General features: G+C 45.8%; 1 protein-coding gene across 1 annotated transcript in view; it reads right to left on the bottom strand.

Annotated features, from left to right (window-relative positions):
- The window catches only part of HYDIN (HYDIN axonemal central pair apparatus protein), a 448650-nt gene that overhangs the window by 61152 nt on the left and 367843 nt on the right, over positions 1-19655 (bottom strand). Inside the window, exons 49-59 of the mRNA XM_081216141.1 lie at positions 17899-18120; positions 15809-16017; positions 15431-15613; positions 14430-14549; positions 11162-11321; positions 10885-11057; positions 10064-10262; positions 6166-6265; positions 4379-4478; positions 2589-2757; positions 1832-2070 (exon numbers count right to left, since the gene is read on the bottom strand). Coding sequence (XP_081072267.1) covers positions 1832-2070; positions 2589-2757; positions 4379-4478; positions 6166-6265; positions 10064-10262; positions 10885-11057; positions 11162-11321; positions 14430-14549; positions 15431-15613; positions 15809-16017; positions 17899-18120 — 1874 coding nt within the window. The remainder of the gene's footprint in view (positions 1-1831; positions 2071-2588; positions 2758-4378; positions 4479-6165; positions 6266-10063; positions 10263-10884; positions 11058-11161; positions 11322-14429; positions 14550-15430; positions 15614-15808; positions 16018-17898; positions 18121-19655) is intronic.

Below are 19655 nucleotides of genomic sequence, written 5' to 3' on the forward strand. Positions count from 1 at the left end.
GAAGCAAGAGTATACCCTCAGGTTAGGGTGGTCATTAAATACCACCTGCCTGTCTGCTTGCAAGATCCCTTCTCCTTGAAATGGAGGAAAGGGCCTTTCCTTGCCCAAGAGGGCATCGGGGAGCATAGTCAGCTTATTCATTATCAGCCAAACTCATTTAACAGTTGTGAAAAAAGTATGCAGAAATTATACGTATTAAATATGATTCATAAGGACATTAAGGATTACTGTAAGTAAATAATAATTTTAAATGTTTACTTGAGTTCACTGGAAAGTTGTGTGTGGAACTTATTTGTAGACCTCAAATCTTTTATCACTTAAAAAGCGCAATGGCAAATAGATTAAATTCTGTCCCTCTTCTTCACATTTAGAGTCACAGTGTTTTTAAGACTTAGTGTAAACAATAACACAAACACAGGTTTTGGTAGGTGTTCACTTCACTCGAAACTAGTTTACCCAATAATTGGTTTTTTAGAGGCCAGTTCACCTAAAATACTCAAATGTATTTGAGGTACAATTTTAAACTTTTGAGAGTTTTATATATTTGAGCATTCACTTGCTTAATGACCAGAACAACTGGAGTTTGAATGCTTTGCGTGAATTTGTGTATGCTAAGATGAAAAATAAATTAAAATTAAAACCAATTTAAAGCAAAACAAAATTATAATATCTATAAATAAACATTATTATATTATAAAATAAGTAATAAAAAATTAGGTTGAAATTAGATTTGGAAGAAAGAGACTTTAGACAGTTTAATTAAAAATGTCTTGGGCTTCCCTGGTGGCGCAGTGGTTGAGAGTCCGCCTGCCGATGCAGGGGACACGGGTTCGTGCCCCGGTCCAGGAAGATCCCACGTGCCGCGGAGCGGCTGGGCCCATGAGCCATGGCCGCTGAGCCTGTGCATCCGGAGCCTGTGCTCTGCAACGGGAGAGAGGCCACAAGAGGGAGAGGCCCGCGTACCGCAAAAAAAAAAAAAAAAAAGAAGTCTTAATATGTTCAAACTTTGCCAAAATGGAAGAGGAGATCGACAAAAATATAAAACAATTACAAACAATGTAAAGCTGTATGTCTGATTTAAAACAATTAATTAGAAAGTCAATCTTAAATTACTAATTATTTAGAAAGTCAATTCATTTGAAAGTCAAGACAAAGTACCTGGGAACTGGTAAAAAACCATCCCTAATTTGTCAAAAAAAATATGACAAATAAAAGCCAAAAGCACTCAGAAAGGTAAATTGTTTTGATTAATTGATTGACAGCCACCTTTTGAAGAATACAGAGTTTTACTGTTGGAACAATTATTAAGTTAGCTGTTGTAATAAAGTGTCTTCATGGGGAGAAGGTAAAAACAGTCCCAGGAAAGAAGGCCTCACCAGGCTTTCTCTAGTCCAAATTTCCAGGGTACCCTTTGCCATCCCCCAACATGAAGCACAGCTATGATTTCTTTTGATTTAGCTTGCTGTTATAAATCCTACAGAATGACAGATAGGACAATGACTTACTGGTAAGTAATGTAGCACACTAGGAGCACCAGGACAACAGACACAATCCCATGCAGAAGATTTTACATTTGTTCAGTTAAAATGTATCATATATTGGACAGCAGTTGGAAAGCATGTGAAGTTTGGAGTCAGACATGTGGGTTCAGAACTGAGATCCACTGATGATTTCTTCCATAATCTTGGATGAGTCACTTCTAAACCTTAGTAACCTTACCCACAAAAGGGGATTGGGGGTGAATTTAGATAAACTATATGAAAGCTTATTGTAAAATATAAAGCACTAATTAACCAGGGAATGGTGTGAGTTAAGAAAATACTTGTCTTACACTTTCTTTTGATGGAGGGAGCTCTCCCCTGTCAGCCTATAAAGGGTGTATTTGAAATCGATTACACCTTGATTTTCTATGGTGAAGGAGGAGCTTTTACGCGTGCCACAGATCAAAGCCCCGAAGTTGATGATGGAGGAGGGGCTGATGTTGTATTTGGAGAACACGGCATTCACAGAAAACTTAATTGGGATGCTGGCAAGGATTTCACCTTCTTCTGAGATATTGGGCTCAATAATCTAGAAAGGGAAAAAGGATTGGGAAGATGTCAGCCACCACCACAACTCCAGAATTTCCATGACTGTCCACTTCATTCCATATTTTCTTCATTGACATGAAGCCAAGTTCTCTATATCATTCTCTTTATATTTTTGCATCATCAATACGAGTAAATGCTAACATAAAACTTACCGTGTACCAGCCATGGGTCAACATGCACCACGTGTGCCTCCCATTTTCACTTCCCTTCTCTTCTTTTGCACTTGAAACTCAGTTTCCTTATCTCTGGTCTGGTCTCTTCCAAAGACCAGGGGCCACATTTCTGCTCTGGGGTTGTCAATTTCTGATGACTCTGCATACCTCCCACCCGACCTACCAGTGCCTGTAGTTCCCTAAGCCCTGGTGTATCCTCTCTGGCTGCCACCAGGTCAGCACTCCCTTTCCCCTCCTGGAGCATGGGTTAGACAGTGTATGCTTCCTTTCGGCGTGAGTCCCACGAGCCTGCCACCGTGTGAGTCCTCCCTTTGAGCTCGCTTACCTGACAGCGCAGAACTGGCTGGTGCTCGATCTTCACTTCCTTTTTTGCACGGAAGAGCACCTGGACATTTGTGGGTTTTTCCGTTGTGGTCAGTGAGCCCTTCTTGGGTTGGACTGAGATCATGGAACTTATATTGGTTGCTGAAATCCCTAAGGAGTCCACAGAAAAGCTGAGAGACAAGAATAAAAAGTCAGTTTTAGTCATTATCTAGGGAACCCAAGACACTAGAGATGAGACTCTAGACTGTTAAGTGCCTGCCATGTCCCCAGCCCTGTTTAACCACTATGCGTAGCAGTGTTCACTGTGCTTTGTACTCTGTGACCACCCCTCCTTAGCCAGGATTGACCAGGCCAAGCATTGGTGCTTGAGGCAAAGACAGCCATCTCTAGCCTGCGGTTAAGAGGGGTCCTTGCAGGAGAGCTGTGTCTAACAGGAACACGTGATGCTGGATAAGGACCAACTAAATCAATTCATTTCTCTCCCTCCCTGTCTCTCTGTCTCCCTTCCTTCCTCCCTCCCCGCTCTGGGACTGAATGCAGCACACATAGAGGCAACAGGGATGCAGAAGCCAGAGGATCTAAGGAAGGAGAGAAAGGGCGGGGGCAGAGGTCATGCAACAGAGGTGTTCAGAAGTGAGGCCACAGCCCAATGCAGCTGAGGTGAGGGGTCACAGAGAAAAGCTGACTCATGAGATGCCAGGGGGACTGGAGCTGGAGCAAGCAACTGAAGCTGAGGCGAGACACCTGGAGTTGCCGTGGGGACCCACATGTTATCCCCAGTGGGGTCCAGGAGACCTGGCCCTTCGTTGCTATGTGCATGGTGCCTGTGCTTCCTCACTGCCCTGCACATCCCTTCAGTGAACCCTGATCACTTACTCCAACCCGAGGGTGACTCTGTTCCATGAAGCCTAAAAGAGCAGACCTGACGCCCTGTCATAATCTAAAACAAAACTCACAACGGGCAGGATTCCATTCAGCACTAATTCCAAAGTGACTGTGGCTTTCTTCTAGGTTTGTTTAGCTTTTATTTATATTTATTTATTTCAATTTAGGGTTCTAAGGAACGGTAGTATTGAGGTGGGACTGCTCTAATTTCAGCAATCTCTGAACTAAAGCGAAATTATCATGAATACACTGAATGCCTCCAAGTCTGCCAGGGGGAAGTTCCTTTATCAACTCTGAATTCTTCTGGGGGAAGGATGACCTTCCATAAAATCTATTGGCCACAGGTGCTGGCACTGCCTGAGGGACCTCCTCCCTCCCTGCAACCAGCATCACTCTTTCCTCTCTGAGGAATCTCCCTTATTTAGTGTTTCAGTTTTAATCTCAAGGATGAGCACAAACTGGAGCTCTATTCCACCGGGCCGTCACTTGGAGTCTATAATACAGTAGTTCTTAAAATTAGAAAAGAAAGCTGGAAAATCCCTAGGTCTTAACATGAAATCCTACGTAGACCGCCAACTTATGAAACAGAGAGGAGCTGAAAGGAGGGCAGGATGGCTTAAGGCCAGGGCCGCCATCTCCGGTCTCTCACTCCACCCCTAAGACCATACCTCACCCCAGTATCTCCTCCTCCCAACCTCCCCCTGAGGCTCTCCCCCAACCCCCAGACCCCTGTGGCTCCAGGCTGTAGAGCAGTTGGGATTCTATTCATCTGAAGCCAAGAGAAGCTAACAGCAGAGATGGTTCTTGTGATTTCCCTGATCGACTTTTAAAAAAAATCTCTCAGGCAACACACTTCTTGCCATGAGTGGATGTGGATGACCACATGCTGGATGATTTTTAGGTTACCTGAACATGACCTCGTATTTCCCACGGTTCTTCAGTTGCAGGGGCTGCTTCACCTCCTCCATGACCCTCACAATCCCAAAATCGAGGCCTCCTTCAGTTCCTGCAGAAGCCAGGGGCCGGGGTGGGGAAGGGTGGGATGAGTGGGCATGGCAGTGAGAAGCAGGGGAGCTTCCGGTTGAAGTTCACACGGAAAATCCATGGCGACAATTTCAGAGAATCTGTTTTCTGAAAACACCATGCCTAGAAAAGCCTCTTGTAATTGAGCCTTAGTAAACAAACAACAGACACTGCTCTTGTGCCCAGTTCAATGGGGTGGCTCCCTCTGGCTTCTATCCTAGGACCACTGTTCTTCCTTTCATGTCTCTCATTAGCTAAAACTCCCAGTGTTGAAAAAGATTTTTGAATCATGTGTATAATATTCAGAATTGGGATATAACATATACATGTGTATTGTTATACTTTGCATTACGTCATAAACATTTCCCCAAACAATTAAAAACTCCCCATAAGTGTGATTTTTTTTTTTTTTTTTTTTTTTTGTGGTACACGGGTCTCTCACTGTTGTGGCCTCTCCTGCTGCGGAGCACAGGCTCCGGATGCGCAGGCTCAGCGGCCATGGCTCACGGGCCCAGCCGCTCCACGGTATGTGGGATCTTCCCAGACCGGGGCATGAACCCGTGTCCCCTGCATCGGCAGGCGGACTCTCAACCACTGCGCCACCAGGGAAGCCCCATAAGTGTGATTTTAATGGCTGTATAATATACCATAATATGGCTGTTTCATAATTTACAATATTATTCCTACAATAATAATATTCCATTATAGATAGACATTTAGGGTATTCCTAATCTTCCATTATTATAAATAATGCTGCAGTAAGTGTTGTTGTGTATAAGACTAATGACATCCAGGCAAACATATAGCTTTAACATTCTATGAGTCTTGCTGAGTAGGAGACCTGTCGGAGGAAGGAGGGCCCTAACCTGGGTGTTGGCGCAGTGTGGTAGGCAGAATAATGCCCTGCACCACCCCCGCTCCCTCCCCTGCAAGACGTCCACGTCCTAGTCCCTGGATCCTGTAAATATGCTAGCCTACATGGCAAAGGGGAATTACGGTATTAGATGGAATTAAGATTGCTAATCATCTGACTTTAAAATAATGGAGATTATACTCGATTCTCTGGGTGGGCCCCAAGTAATCACAAAGGTCCTTAAAAGTAGAAGAGGGAGACAGAAGTGGGAGAACCAGAGAGATGGCAGCGTGAGAAGGACCTGACCCAACATTGCTGGCTTTGAAGATGGAGGAAGGGGACCATGAGCTGAGGGATGTGTGTGGCTTCCAGAAGGTGGAGAAGGCAAGGAAACGGGTTTGCCCCCAGAGACTCCAGAAGGGGAGGCAGCCCTGCCAACACTTAGCTTTTAGCCCAGTGAGATCCATTTTGGACTGCTGACCTAAAGAACTGTAAGATAATAAATATGTATTGTTTTAAGCCATAAAGTTTGTGGTAATTTGTTAGGGCAGTGATAGAAAAGCAACACAGGCAGGCAGATAAGAGCTCTCTCTCAGATGACTGTTGAGAAGAGAGCTCTGCAAATTTTATATTTTGACCACGCCTTGTTTTCTCCAGATTCATAGTAACACTGCTAACATCACTTGAACTTGCGTAATTACTATTTACCTAAATTCCACCTCCCTCCCCAACAACCACTGATCTTTCTCTATACAAGAAACATACTGCCTAAAAGATGTGACCTCGAAACACCCTTCCCTTGAAGGGGTCAACAGACCTTTGGGGAAGGTGATGTCCAAGGCAACGTCGTAGGACTCTGCAAAGATCAGGATGTTTTCAATCTGAACGACACCAACGAGGTTGTCTGCGTCTAAAACCTGTTGGGGTAAGAGAAATTCTTTTGTAAAAGCAAGAGCCACAAGGTGCTTGGAGCCTGAACTATGGAACATGCTGGAGGAATCGTGAAGAAGGGGCTATGGTAAGGAACATTTCTGAAATGTATCAGCTTTTGTTTTCACTGAGCATTTGGTATAGGATGAGTGTTCCTCATAACACCCTTTGGGGAAGGTTGGTGTAGACAATCAATACAAGGATGGGGAAATGGGACTGCATTTTCCAACCTGTCCACTTACTGGGTTTCAATTATTTGCACGATTGTCACTACCTTACTGAAGTTTGGGTTGTGAGTTTACATTGCAGGAAAGTGTTCTTTGAACTTTCAAGTCAAATCAACCTGAAGAGCATTTTTCTGACAGTTGAAATGAAAAACTTTTATATTCTAAATTGTTCTTGCTTTACTAATTTTATAAATCTGAACCGTTCTGTTCTTTGTCTCTGATTCAACCTATGAGTCAGATTTTTCATATAAAATAAGTGCTAGATTTTTCATACAAAATAAGCATTTAATGTTTCTCTTTTGGAAGTTTCAGATTTTAAAAAAACGAACATCATTACTATTGGAAATGTTTAAAAAAAAAAAAAAAAAGCAAGACTCCTAGCCTCCAGTGCCACCCTGTCCCTTCTGCTGTCATCCCTCGTGGTAGCATCTCCCTCACTGTCCTGAAGAACATCTGAACTGGTATCAGCTCTCAGCTGGATCCAACTGTTGACTCTTGAGACTAATCATGGGCAATAAAGGGTCTGTGTGTCAAGGGGAAGAGCCACTGGGCAGTGGGTGTGGCCCTCCTGCATCCGCCTGGACACACCTGCCTCTCTGCTGAAGCCTCAATTTGAAAAACTTAAGTCACCAGCTCCCCATTGCTTGCGTTTTAGGTGCCAACGGGGAAATCTGTAGCTGTCACCAAAAAAGTTTTAATGCAGAGTTTCCATCTTATCTTTCATCAAGCATTTTGCCAGTGTTTCACAGAGCAAACTTGACTGCTTAAGTTGACCTTCTTTCTTTTGATGCTCAAACTCTGACAGAGATGACAAGAAGGGCTGGCAGCAGGAGGGGAAAATAAGACAAAGAACTTGGTTTATCAGATCCAGAATTTATATAGTTCTTTCCTACTGATAGATACCAAGTACCCAGAGCATTCTATTTCCTTTGCTTCCCTGCTTGGGGGTGGGGGGCAATTAAATTTTGTAATTGAGGAAAATAAGAAGGAAAATTTAAGAGATACGAAAATCAATTAGAGTTCACCACAGCGCTTTTCAAAGGGACCAGAAAGCAAGGCATTTCCTCATGTAGATGTTGAAGGAATGTAACCTGGGGAAGGGAAGCCTTAGACCACTTTGGGGGCCTGAGGGGAGATCCACTATGTCTGCTTTGGTTGGAACATATAGGAATGTGATGTCAGTTGTTAAATTACACAAATGTTTCCATACCAGTTGATAAACAGCTGTCATGATGACTTCTCCAAGTGTCCTCTTGATGCTTGCCTCCTGCACCCTCACGCTTCATCATGGGAAGCCCTGGGCTCCCCATGATCCATTAGCTAAAGGATGAAGCTGACACAGCTGGGACCCTACACCTGCTGTGTGGCCTGGATTCATTGTGCAGAGACCCCTGTCTGTGCAGAGACTGGTATTAAAAATGCTGACTGTCACCTCTGGGATTCACATACCTTTGTGGATTGAACAAATCTATCGATATCTGTTCTCAGCTATATGAAGGGCTGTCAGGGGCAGGTGATAAGACAGATTAATTAGATCCACTGACTGGCCCCAAAACGTAGAAACACGATTAATGTGTGTAAATTACAGGGAGAAATCTGAGTGCAACCCAACAAGGCATTAACAGTCAGACATGTTCAAAGGAAGATCAGGCTACTCGGAGATACTTGGTAAGTCTTCTATCCCTGGGGGTATGCAAAGAGAAGCTTGGGTGACTTCTTGCTTGTTGCATTATCAGCTCAGGCATCAAAAGTCAGTGACATTCATTCATTCAACAGATTTTACTGAGTGCCTTTTATTATTTTTACTTATTTATTATTTTTTTTTTGCAGTACACGGGCCTCTCACTGTTGTGGCCTCTCCCGTTGCGGAGCACAGGCTCCGGACGCGCAGGCTCAGCGGCCATGGCTCACGGGCCCAGCCGCTCCGTGGCATGTGGGATCCTCCCGGACTGGGGCACGAACCTGTGTCCCCTGCATCGGCAGGTGGACTCTCAACCACTGCGCCACCAGGGAAGCCCACTGAGTGCCTTTGACATCCAGGCCTGTGCTAGACACTGGGGATATGATAGGGTAGTGAGTTGAATCATGGCTTCCAAAAGGTATGTCCATGTCTTAACCCCTGGAACCTGTGAATGTGACTTCATCTGGAAAAAGAGTCTTTGCAGATGTGATTAAGTTAAAGATCTCTAGACGAGATCATCTTGGATTATCCAGGTGGGCCCTAAATTCAGTGACAGTGTCCTTATAAGAGACGGAAGAGGAGAAGACACAGACAGAGGGAAAGGCCATGTGAAGACTGAGGCAGAGATTGGAGTGATGCAGCCACAAGCCAAGGAACATATGGAGCCACCAGAAGCTGGAAGAGGCAAGGAAGGGTTATTCTCTAGAGCCTTTAGAGGGAGCACGGCCTTGCAGATACCTTGCTTTTGAATTTCTGGTCTCCAGAACTGTGAGAGAATAAATGCCTGTTGTTTCAAGCCACTCATTTGTGGTCATTTGTTACAGCAGCCCTAGGAAACTAATACAGATGATGAGCAATTCAGGCAAGATCTTGCTCAGTGGAGTTCACATAAGGAAGTTAAGAAAGAAACAGGATAATGTCCGAATGGGGTGGGTGCTCTGAAGGACAGAATACAGGGTGAGCGATTGCACATGATGAGGTTTCCTCAGTGGGATGATTAGGAAAAGCCAGCTGAGGCAGTGCTGTTGAGCAGACCCTAAGGCAGAAGCCAATCCCCATAGAGCATAGGGACAGCCTTCCTGGCAGGGGTGCTGCAAGGCCAGGACCCCGAGACAGGAAAAACCTGATGTGGATACAGAGGCAGGCAGGTACTCAGAAGTAGGTGAGCACCCTGGGCTTTATTCTTAGTACAATGGGAAGACAGCCTAGTGCTTTAGGAAGGAGTGACCTGACTTGACTGACATTGTAAAGATCCCTCTGGACACCTGCGGGGAGTGGGAAGAGGGAAGCCGGCTAGGAAGCCTCTGCGGAAGTCCAGGTGAGCGACACAGCAAGTGGCCTGCACGAGGGTGGTGGTGGCAGTGGAGACAGGGAAGGGCATGGGCAGGAGATACACTGGGAGACAGAAGTGACAAGACTTGTTGGAGGACTGGGATGGAGGGGGAGGCCAACAGGAAAACGGAGGAATCAAGGGTGACTCCTGAGTGTCTGCTGGGAGCAACTGGGTGGAGGCTGATGTTTCCTGAGTTAGGACTCTGGGGGGTGACTGGGTTCGGGGGTCTTAAATCAGAGATCTAATGCTTCTCGAGGAACAGTAACACCATTCATTCATTCATTTACTCACTCATCCACTCTGCACTGATTGAGTACTCTGTTCTTGCCACTGGGAAATCAGCCATGAACAAGACTGCCTTTACGGAGCTGCCTGTTGTAAGCAGAGCAGGATATTGTGGGTTGGGGGGTGTCAAACGGGGATCAGATGGGAGCGTGTAACACGGAGACCTGGCTTGGTGGGTATGTGTGTCGGTGTGTGTGTGTCAGGGAACCCAGTGTGTACATACTTTGGTGACCAAGTCTGAAGACGTATGAAGCCTTACCTCCAACCGAATCGCCTTCTTGATGTTGATGGGTTTGGAGGGTTGGAAGTGCACTTGTAGGCTATGCTCAGCCTTGGGGGCTATGGTCCCCTGCATCGCGGACACGGTGAAGTCTTCGCCCAGGTGCTCCAGGCTGGTGATCCTCCAGGCCAGGGGCAGTAGTGTGATGTTGCGGAGAAGAACTACCTTGAAGTCTTTCCTGCAGAGACCAAGAGAAATTTTGCCAGTTTCCAATGATTTTGATTTATTATGGCAGGTCAGAAAAAGCACGTCTGGTTATTCTATTACTGTTAGTTCACTAATAAGTATTTATCAGGGAATGGGGCCTACCTGTGATGATCAAGGAATGCAGGATACATTATCAATATTCTCTCCCAGCTTCCTCAGAAATAAACATTCTCTATTTAGAGTAATACAATTCCAGTGAATGAATATGTAAGTTCTAGGTTTGGTCTAGTGTTCTGTGTTTGTCCTCTAATTTCTAGAACCAAGATTCTTAACCTTTTAGGGTAATGGACTGAAAATCTGGAAAAAGGTAGTCCTTCTTCTGAGAAAAATGCAAATATGCACACACTTTGGCAGTTGATCTTAGGGGAGTCCTTAACCATTTTGAAGTCCATTCACTGAACCCAAGGTGACAACCTGTGAACTCAGAGGGTTACTAACTATCCTGATTTGCACAGGACCAGAAGTTTCCCAGGATGCAGGACTTCAAATACTAAAACCAGGCAAGTCCCGAGCAAATCAGGATGAGCTGGTCACCTTAGAACTAAAAGTTCTTTAAATGTCATACCGGTCCTGGTATCACCCAGAACTCTGACCTGTGCAGCAAGAGCCGGTCAAAATGCAATTGTCTGGGGTCCAGCTCCAGTTCTGGGCGGATGCCCTGGCAGCTTAATTTGAAGACGGCTGGCTTGGGGTTCTCCTTGATGCAGCAGACAATGCTGTCTTCAAAGACACCAACTGCGGTAGGGTAGGCCCAAACGTTCAGCTTCTAATGGGAGAGTCAAAACAAAGTACGTTTACACTGAGGATACCAAGGCCTCAAATTTCCCAAGAAAGCCTTGCCCTGGTAGACTTGTATCCATGTGACTGTACCTGCTTCTCACTGGGTTTCAGAATCATGTTGACAGGCTCCAGGAAGTAGGTGTTTGCTTTGACATCGTTCTGAAAACAGAAGGACACGTCCACGACCATTGGGGAACTGTTCAGGATTGTCAGTGTCTCCATGTTTCCCGGGAACAAGGATGACTTGTACCTGGAAACAAACAAAAATTAGGGATAGGGATGTGAGGATTGGCTGAGAATTCAGGTGGAAAAGGAGATTGTGAGGCGTAAGGCAATTTCAAAGGATAATGTGGCTACACAGAGGCAGTGTCATGGAGGCTAGGAACACAAGCTTTGTAGTTGTGAAGACTTAGAGCTGTGATGTGACCAGCCCCCGCTCCCATCCCAAGCCTTGGTCTCCTCACCTCTAAGACGGGATGATAATGTCCCTTAGGATTTTCATGACTATTAAATGAGATAGTGCACCTAACGCTCTGAGGACAGCTGCAGATATCAAATACCCAATAAATGGTAGTTATTACTATTGCAAAGATTTCTGACTGAAAAATCTGTAGCTCTCTCCTTCCCAGTGCTTATATTTCCAGGAGAGATGACAATCTGAGTAACCTGTTATTTCAAATCTGTCTTAGAGATGACCTCATTTACCACCTTCTCCTACACCTGCGCAGGATGCTACTGTTCCGACACGGATTGTAGCTGTTCACTTTTACAAGGTTGTTTCTGTTCCCTTAGTGCCTTAGGGAGAGCTCCATGGGGTGGAGCACTGGAAGCACTGGAAGCTGCCCAGTTAATGGTACCAAACAGAAAAGGAACCACAGAGGCACAAGGAAGATTAAGGAACACACACATCGTAGGAGGTCACAGCACAGGTCAGGAAAGCAGGGCACCATAGTACCCACTGGTGCCCAGAAACAGTCTGAAAAGCTCTCTGGACAGGCTAGGATGGAGGAGGGAAGGAGAGGGCATTGCAGAGACGAAATCAAAGTCCGAGAGACAGAGCAGTCTCTGTGTCACCGCCAGAGTGGTGGCGGCCTCCACATCTCGCTGGTAATCACCACCACTGAGCACTCTGCTGAAAGTTCCATGTGCACTAACCAGTTCCGTCTTCCCAAAACTGTGCAGTAGGTGCTATTATTTTCCCACTTTGCAGATGAGGACATTGAGGCTCAGTAGGACTTAAAAGAATAGATGAATAGGGCTTCCCTGGTGGCACGGTGGTTGAGAATCTGCCTGCCAATGCAGGGGACACGGGTTGGAGCCCTGGTCTGGGAAGATCCCACATGCCGCGGAGCAACTAAGCCCGTGCACCACAACGACTGAGCCTGCGCTCTAGAGCCCGCGAGCCACAACTACTGAGCCTGCGTGCCGCAACTACTGAAGCCCACGTGCCTAGAGCCTGTGCTCCGCAACAAGAGAAGCCACCACAATGAGAAGCCCGCGCACTGCAACGAAGAGTAGCCCCCGCTCGCTGCAACTAGAGAAAGCCCACACGCAGCAACCAAGACCCAATGCAGCCAAAAAAAAAAAAAAAAAAAAGAATAGATGAATAATACTTGTTTCTGGACCACTGTAATCGCCCTCCTGGATCCCCACTGTCTGGCCCCATATCCTGGTTAATTCCAGTGCTGTTCTGAATACATGCCTCTCTGAATGGCCATCATTTCCCTGAATCCGACCTCCAGGCTGCTCTGTACATCATGTCCATCAACCTGACTCCCACTCCTTCTCTCGCCTAAGTCCTTCTACTGGGCTTTGAAGATCCTCTCCATCAACAGTCGACACCCTTCACCTTCATTTACTAGTTCAGCACCTTAGGAAATAAACTGGCGGTTATGAAGGGAATGGAGAACTAAGTTGGCTCATTAGTTTCACCAAGTAGGCATAGAAATAATCATTCTCTACTTATCACAATAAATGCTAGACTGAATTAAGTCATGGTTGAGTCCCTGGTTCTATTTTTGGTCTCACCTCCCTGCCTATATACTAAAAAACTTATATATAACTGAAAAAACTAGTATTACTAAATATTTCTGATCACTGACCTTACCTGGGCCCCCGGTTCTACCTTATAATCTTAATCTATTTCTCTAATATTCTCCCTCTCCCACTTTGCACAAAACCTGTTTCATACCTTCTCCATTTTCTCAACATTTTAAACTTCCTTCCACTTGCCTCACTGTTAGGGATGACCTCACATCATTCATCATGGAGAAAACAGTTGCATGGGAACCTCCTCACCATGCCAGCCAAATCTGTAAACCTACCTGCACCTGAAGCCGTCTCACCTCCCTCCAACCTAGCATGAGATGATGGTCCCTCTTCCTGGCAAAGGCCATCATCTCCACATCTCGTTGTGGTGTTTCAGGGAGCTGCACCACTGTTGGCCCTTACGTGCTCTGGAAACTCTAGCCGCTTCCTCGCTACTTCCCCTTGACATCCAAACATCGTTAAGAACAACAGCGAACGAACAGCCTTCCCTGCACTCCACGTCTCCCTCCCGTCCTCAACTCCCTCCATCTCCCTTCACAGCCAAGCTTTCCCAAAGAGCTATCTCCACACTCTGTCTCCATTCTCTCACCTCCCATTAACTCCTCAACTCATGTTACCTGGGCTTCATCCTCAGAAATCCCCCGCAAAGGGCTCTTGCTGAGCCTCCTGTGACTTCCGTGTTGTTGAACCCCGTGGATGCTGATGGTCTCATCTTCCCGCCCTCTCTGCCGCAATCAACATAGCTGACCACACCCTCTTCTCATGGCTCCGTGATACCACCCTTTCTCGGTTTCCACCAATAGTTCTGGCCCTCTTTCTTATCTTCTTTGCTGGCCTCTCCTCTTGTGAGTGTTGGAGTCCTTTGAGGCTCCAACCATGGTCCTTCTCTCCTTACTGTGTCCTCTCATCTTAGGTGATCTCATCCACACCTGTGGCTTTTGTTGTCTTGAAGATAGACTCTCCTCTGAGAACCAAAACTGTATAGACTATGCCCTGCTTTACGTGGCTACTGGCTGTTATCTCCCAAGCATCTCAAACTTAACATATCCCAAAGTGCACACTTGACCCTACCTTCCCCTATGAAAACCTGGTCTTCTTCCAGGCTCCCCCATCTGGGAAAATGGCACCCCCATTCATTTGGGACCTTAGCAGAAACTTGGGGCACAAGAACCCAGTTCTCCTGATTTGTGGTTCTGGGCTAACTGAGGCAATGTTAGTAAAAGCTACATCTCCATAGGAACCCTGCTTGTACTATTCATGAGTCCATCCTAGGGGTGTGAAATCTTCTTTGAAATAATGGAACACTTACTTATCTCTTGATTTTCCACAAAGCAGTGGCCCGAAGTCAAACCTCTCCAGACTCACAATATACTTCTTAAAGATGACCTCATTTGCCTTCATGTCCCTCTTCTGCTGAGGGAAGACCACTCTGAACACAGGGGAGGAAGAGGAGAGGGGAGGAGAGCTGTCTGAATTGCCTCCACATGATGTATACATGAACCCAACACTCCTCGTTCAGCAAAGGGTCCAGGTGTCTGGAGACAGAACGACTCTTAATTTGAGGACATTTATCAAGCCTTTATTCCTGTACCCTCCCATCCCCAACCTCGAGTGAAGATAGTACAGTTTGAACTTGAGAAAAAAGATTCCCAGTGGTGTCTTTCACCGCTGATGATGGGTGAGCTGGATCCTTTATCAGCTGATGGGGCTGATGATGGAGCTGAGCTGGATTTCCTGTTCTAGTGTGCCCAGCTAGAAAAAGTCCTGAGAAACCCTATGGAAAACTAGTTCTGGTGGATCTTAACCAGCTTCTGAATTCTCTGTCCAACGTGGTCCCTTGGTGAGAATTGCAAAAAAGCTCCTCTCGGTGGACAAGCTATAAAAGGCCCCACTAACTTGCTCAGTCAGGTGCCTTTATGTGGTGCATAAGGGACTCAGTGTCTGGTAGCTCAGGGAAAAATCTCCTGCCTGTGGAGATTCACACATATATGGATATTATAGGATAAAAAGTCCTACAGTAAACATAAAATCTGTTTACATTTGCTATATAGTTAAATAAGCAAACTAACTTGTCACAGGAAGACTTTCCCCCCCTCTTCACTCCTATTAGCTTTCTCTTTATTTCAGTCTCATGGTACCATATCATTCCTGTGACTTAGTCAATGTCCAAGACTTTGGAGCCCAATACAAGAGGGCCTGAGATGCTGTCCCAGTTCCACATTTGTATTAAGAGCCACCTTGTTCAGGGCACCATGGGGGAAACGAAAATGTATCTGTCAACCTTTTCTTTTTGAAACAAAGTACACTTACTTTGGGTCTTCGCAAATGTATGGGTAAGTGCAGACACCTCGGCAATAAAGCTGGTATTGGCGGTGAGTTCCAAGGATCTCAAAGTTAAACGTTTGGTCAAAGATCCCAAGATCATTGGAAGAGAAGTGCACTCGCAATGTCACCTCACCATTGGCTGGTACGATCCACCGGAAATGGTTCAGCCTGAAAATGACCACACGGGCTTTTAAAGTGAGAACGCTTCCTTTGGGCCAAGAGAAGACAGGATTGGTGCCTGGGAGGAGTCCGGTCCTGCTGGGGTTATAGGCATGACCGCCCTGTTCCCATCTGGTGCTGTGGCAGCCACACCCTCCATCTGGGGCTTCAGCCTTCCCCTCCCTGGGCTGCTCCGAGGCCCACCTGAGGAATTTCTCCTGTGAATGCTGCCCAGAGGAGTTGTTCTGCTTTATGTCCGACAGGGGAGCAATGGTTCCAGAGGTTCCCCCAGAAAGGCCCTTCCTGTTGGAGGCCATGCGACGTTTCTCCTTCTGAGTCTCGCGGGTCTGATCTGTCTTTTCTTTAGTTTTCTGTCTGCTCCCCTTAGATGAGGTGGTCTGCTCCTCCTGGGTCTTAATTAAAAATGAGCACCGGGTCTTAAACATTCATCTTATGAACACAGCAGCAGGAGACAGAGACGCCCATGCCATAAGCCTGCAGTCTGCAGTGACCACGCTGCAGGTTCAGGAGGCTGGAGGCTGCCTAGAGCAGCAGGGCCCAGCCTGTGACACTAGGGTACAAGGGAAGAGGTAGAGTGGAGAGAGTCTAGTGCTTTCCTTGGCACCTCATTCCCTGAGAAGGAGGCCAGAACTCCAGAGAACGCTTGAAGCTGGCAGGGAGTATGTTCCTATATTGCATTTTGTTGTTGCATTTCCTTAATATCTTTTAATCTAGACCCCTCACTCCCTCCCAATCACACTGACTTTTGGCAGAGATCAGGTCTGTATTCTTACAGAATATTCCATAGTCTGCACATTTTCTAAGTATTCTCAGAGTGTCATTTTACTTATTCCTTTATTTCCCGCATTTCATGTAAACTGAAAATTAGATTTAAAAGCTTGATTAGATTCAGAGATGATGCTGTGTACACCACACTCCATCACGATGGGAGACAAATAATGTCAGGCTGACTCCTCATTACAGACGCAAAGTGTGTTTGTGTGGCTGCAGCGGTGCCCGCCAGATCTTGGCCATGGCGAAGTGGACCTTCCCCTTTGCAACCAGCCGGTCACCTGTGGGGTGATGCTCTGGCTCAGAGTGAGAGTCTTGTTCCCTGACAAACCAGCACTGTGGGTATCCACTGGCGCTCCTTAATCAATGATGTCCTTGGGTACACCAGTACTTTTTAAATTCTACCATTCCTCCTATAATTTTAGCTGCCATTCTTCTAGAAAGAAGCGCTTTCCTTCATCAGTTGGAGATGAACTAGAGTTCCTCCTAAAACCGGAAGTTAAAGAAGGCTAAACTCTTTCCTCTTAATGGTCAATTTTCAGAAGGGAGGTTGGTGTAATAGTCACCTCTGATGGTGGCAATATTTCCTTCTTTACCTTTTTTATTGGACTCTGCTCAAGTTAGGCCTGCCCACCAATGCTGTGACCTCAGATGTTGATTTCCTACTTACTTATTAAACTGAAGTTTGGGGCTCTCTGTGACCTAACTGAGCTGTAGGCGGGGCCTACAGGTGACTTTATTTGCTGCTGATTTTATTTGTGTTTTGCTGACATGCATGGTTTATACGAAGGAGGCTGTGTGGGGAGATTCAAATTTTGGGCCCCCATACTCCTCTGGGAATAAAAAGCCCCTCTATAATTTTTAATATCTATGCATTCTGCATATTATCAGTGAAATCTATTTTTCCTTTGTGATTTATTCCACTAATTGTATATGTAATATATATTTTCTACTTTTACATGATTTCATTTTGATCGCTTATATTTTTAATCCAGGTGGAATTAATCTTACTGTATTGTGTCAGGCAAGATTAAAAAGCAACTTTACCCAAAATATCCAATCTTCCCCATATAATTTAATAATCTGTCCTTTCTCTAATGGTGCGTGTTGCCTTAACTTGTATCTGTTGATTCTTGTATTCTTATGCACTGTGTGAATTACACCTTGGCTTCACAATACATTCTGATATCTCTTTAAAAGAGATAGTTTTGCTGCTTACTTTTTCTTGCAGATGAGCTGCAGAGTGATTCGACAAGTTCCCTAAACCATCCACAGGAATTGCAAAGGTTGGAAGGTAAGAATTGGTCATTTTCAGTCTCTTCTTAGGGGAGTAGGAAGAGTCAGACCTGGGGAAGGTGCAGCTTAGGGAGGCTCAGGCGGAATCCCCAGAGAGTAGAGGGAAACACCCCAGTGAGCACGACACCCAACACTGCTTTTTCTGGCCACGCGGAGGGCCTGACTGAACTCCCGCCAAGGTCAGGAGGACAAGCTGCTCCCTTTACCTTTGAGGAGCCTGGGGTGGCTGAAAGCTCTGCTTCTGCTTCCACTTCTCTTTTCTCCTCCATCAGGGAGAGCTCTTTGGACGGTGGAGTTACAAACATGAAATGCTTCAGGATTTCTGTCATGGCCAAAGGCAGCCGCTTCACAGGGTAGGAGATGAGTGAGAATAAGGTAGGCGGTGGGATGGGTGGTCCAGAGGAACCCAGGCCCAAGAGGTCTAGGATCTAAAGGAAAAGCCCAAGATTAATTTCCTGTGCAGAGGGTGAGCTACCCCTAACTGCCTCCCTGAGTGAGCACAGGATGCTCAGACTCTCCCTCCTTTCTCTCAACTTTCTGATGCCCTGTGATGGGTTTGGGTCAGGGGCAGCATGTAAAGGGTCTCTGACACAGCTCTGCAGGTCCTTCCAGATCCCCACGCCCCCAGACCCGGCTGGGGCTCTTGCTGTGGGCTGCGGGCTCCCTCTCTTATCATCACCCTTGTCATTTTATTATAACTGTCTGTCTTTGCAACTGGACTGTAAAGCCCATTAGGACTGGAACCAGGGGGATATAGCAACGGTGATATCTCCGTTTAAAGAGACCAGCTCCTAAGGTTCTGATGTCTATAGCATAGAGTTGTTTCATTTATTTTCAGATCCCCTGTTAATTTTTCTTTTACCTTTAAGTATTCTCTCTTTCTAAAGGTGAAAGAGAGTTAGGGCTGGAGCAGGTCATATACAGAAAAGAAAAAAAACCCAAGAAACCCACCAAAGATTCTGGGAATGGGGTAGAAGATGGCAATGAAGAGAAAAGTAAAAAAAGAGACTTGAGAGAGAGACAACTTATCCCTATAGCATTTTCCCATTCTACTCTGATATATGATAAATGAGAGCATTCTCCAGAGCAGATGGCTTGAAAATCTAGTAGTAACTTCCTTCTCAGCTTGTAAAACCCTCCGAATAAGGATGCTATCCCCTGATTAATTGTTGTCATCAAAACAATTAGGCCATCTGAGTGCCCATTCTATGGACTAAATGGGCTATTAGGCCTAGCAAGTAACTACCTTCATGTAATCTTGTGTTTCTAATTCTCTGGGTCAGACAGCAGAAGACACTTCCTGACTAACATGTAGCTAGAGTTAACTCCCAGGACTTAGAACGTCTGTGAGGAAAGGGATGAATAATTTGTACCACTTATTAAATTAACAGAGGCAGGGAGTTCTTTAAGCTACAGTCGGACCTAGGACTCCTCTCTGGCTCCACTCCCTACCTTTTAAGGTTGCGTCTAATTTCTGATAAAAACTAAACCAGAGGGACTTCCCTGGTGGCACAGTGGTTAAGAATCCACCTGCCAATGCAGGGGACACGGGTTCGAGCCCTGGTCTGGGAAGATCTCACATGCCGCGGAGCAACGAAGCCCATGTGCCGCAACTACAGAGCCTGCGCTCTAGCACCCGCAAGCCACAACTACTGAGCCTGTGTGACACAGCTACCGAAGTCCACGTGCCTAGAGCCCGTACTCCACAATAAGAGAAGCCACCGCAATGAGAAGCCCGTGCACCACAATGAAGACCCAACACAGCCAAAAAAAAAAAAAAAAAAACTTATTAAAAACAGAAACAAAAACAAAAAAACTAAACTAGAGGCGGGCAAACTGTGGCCCTCTAGTGAAATCTCACTTGCTACCTGCTTTGTAAATCAAGTTGTATTGGAACAGAGTCACGCCCATTCATTTACATATTGTTGGGGGTCAGGACAGAGACTGTATGACCTGCAGCCTT

Source organism: Mesoplodon bidens, assembly GCF_964165515.1.
Source record: "Mesoplodon bidens genome assembly, chromosome: 18".
Classification (NCBI taxonomy): domain Eukaryota; kingdom Metazoa; phylum Chordata; class Mammalia; order Artiodactyla; family Ziphiidae; genus Mesoplodon; species Mesoplodon bidens.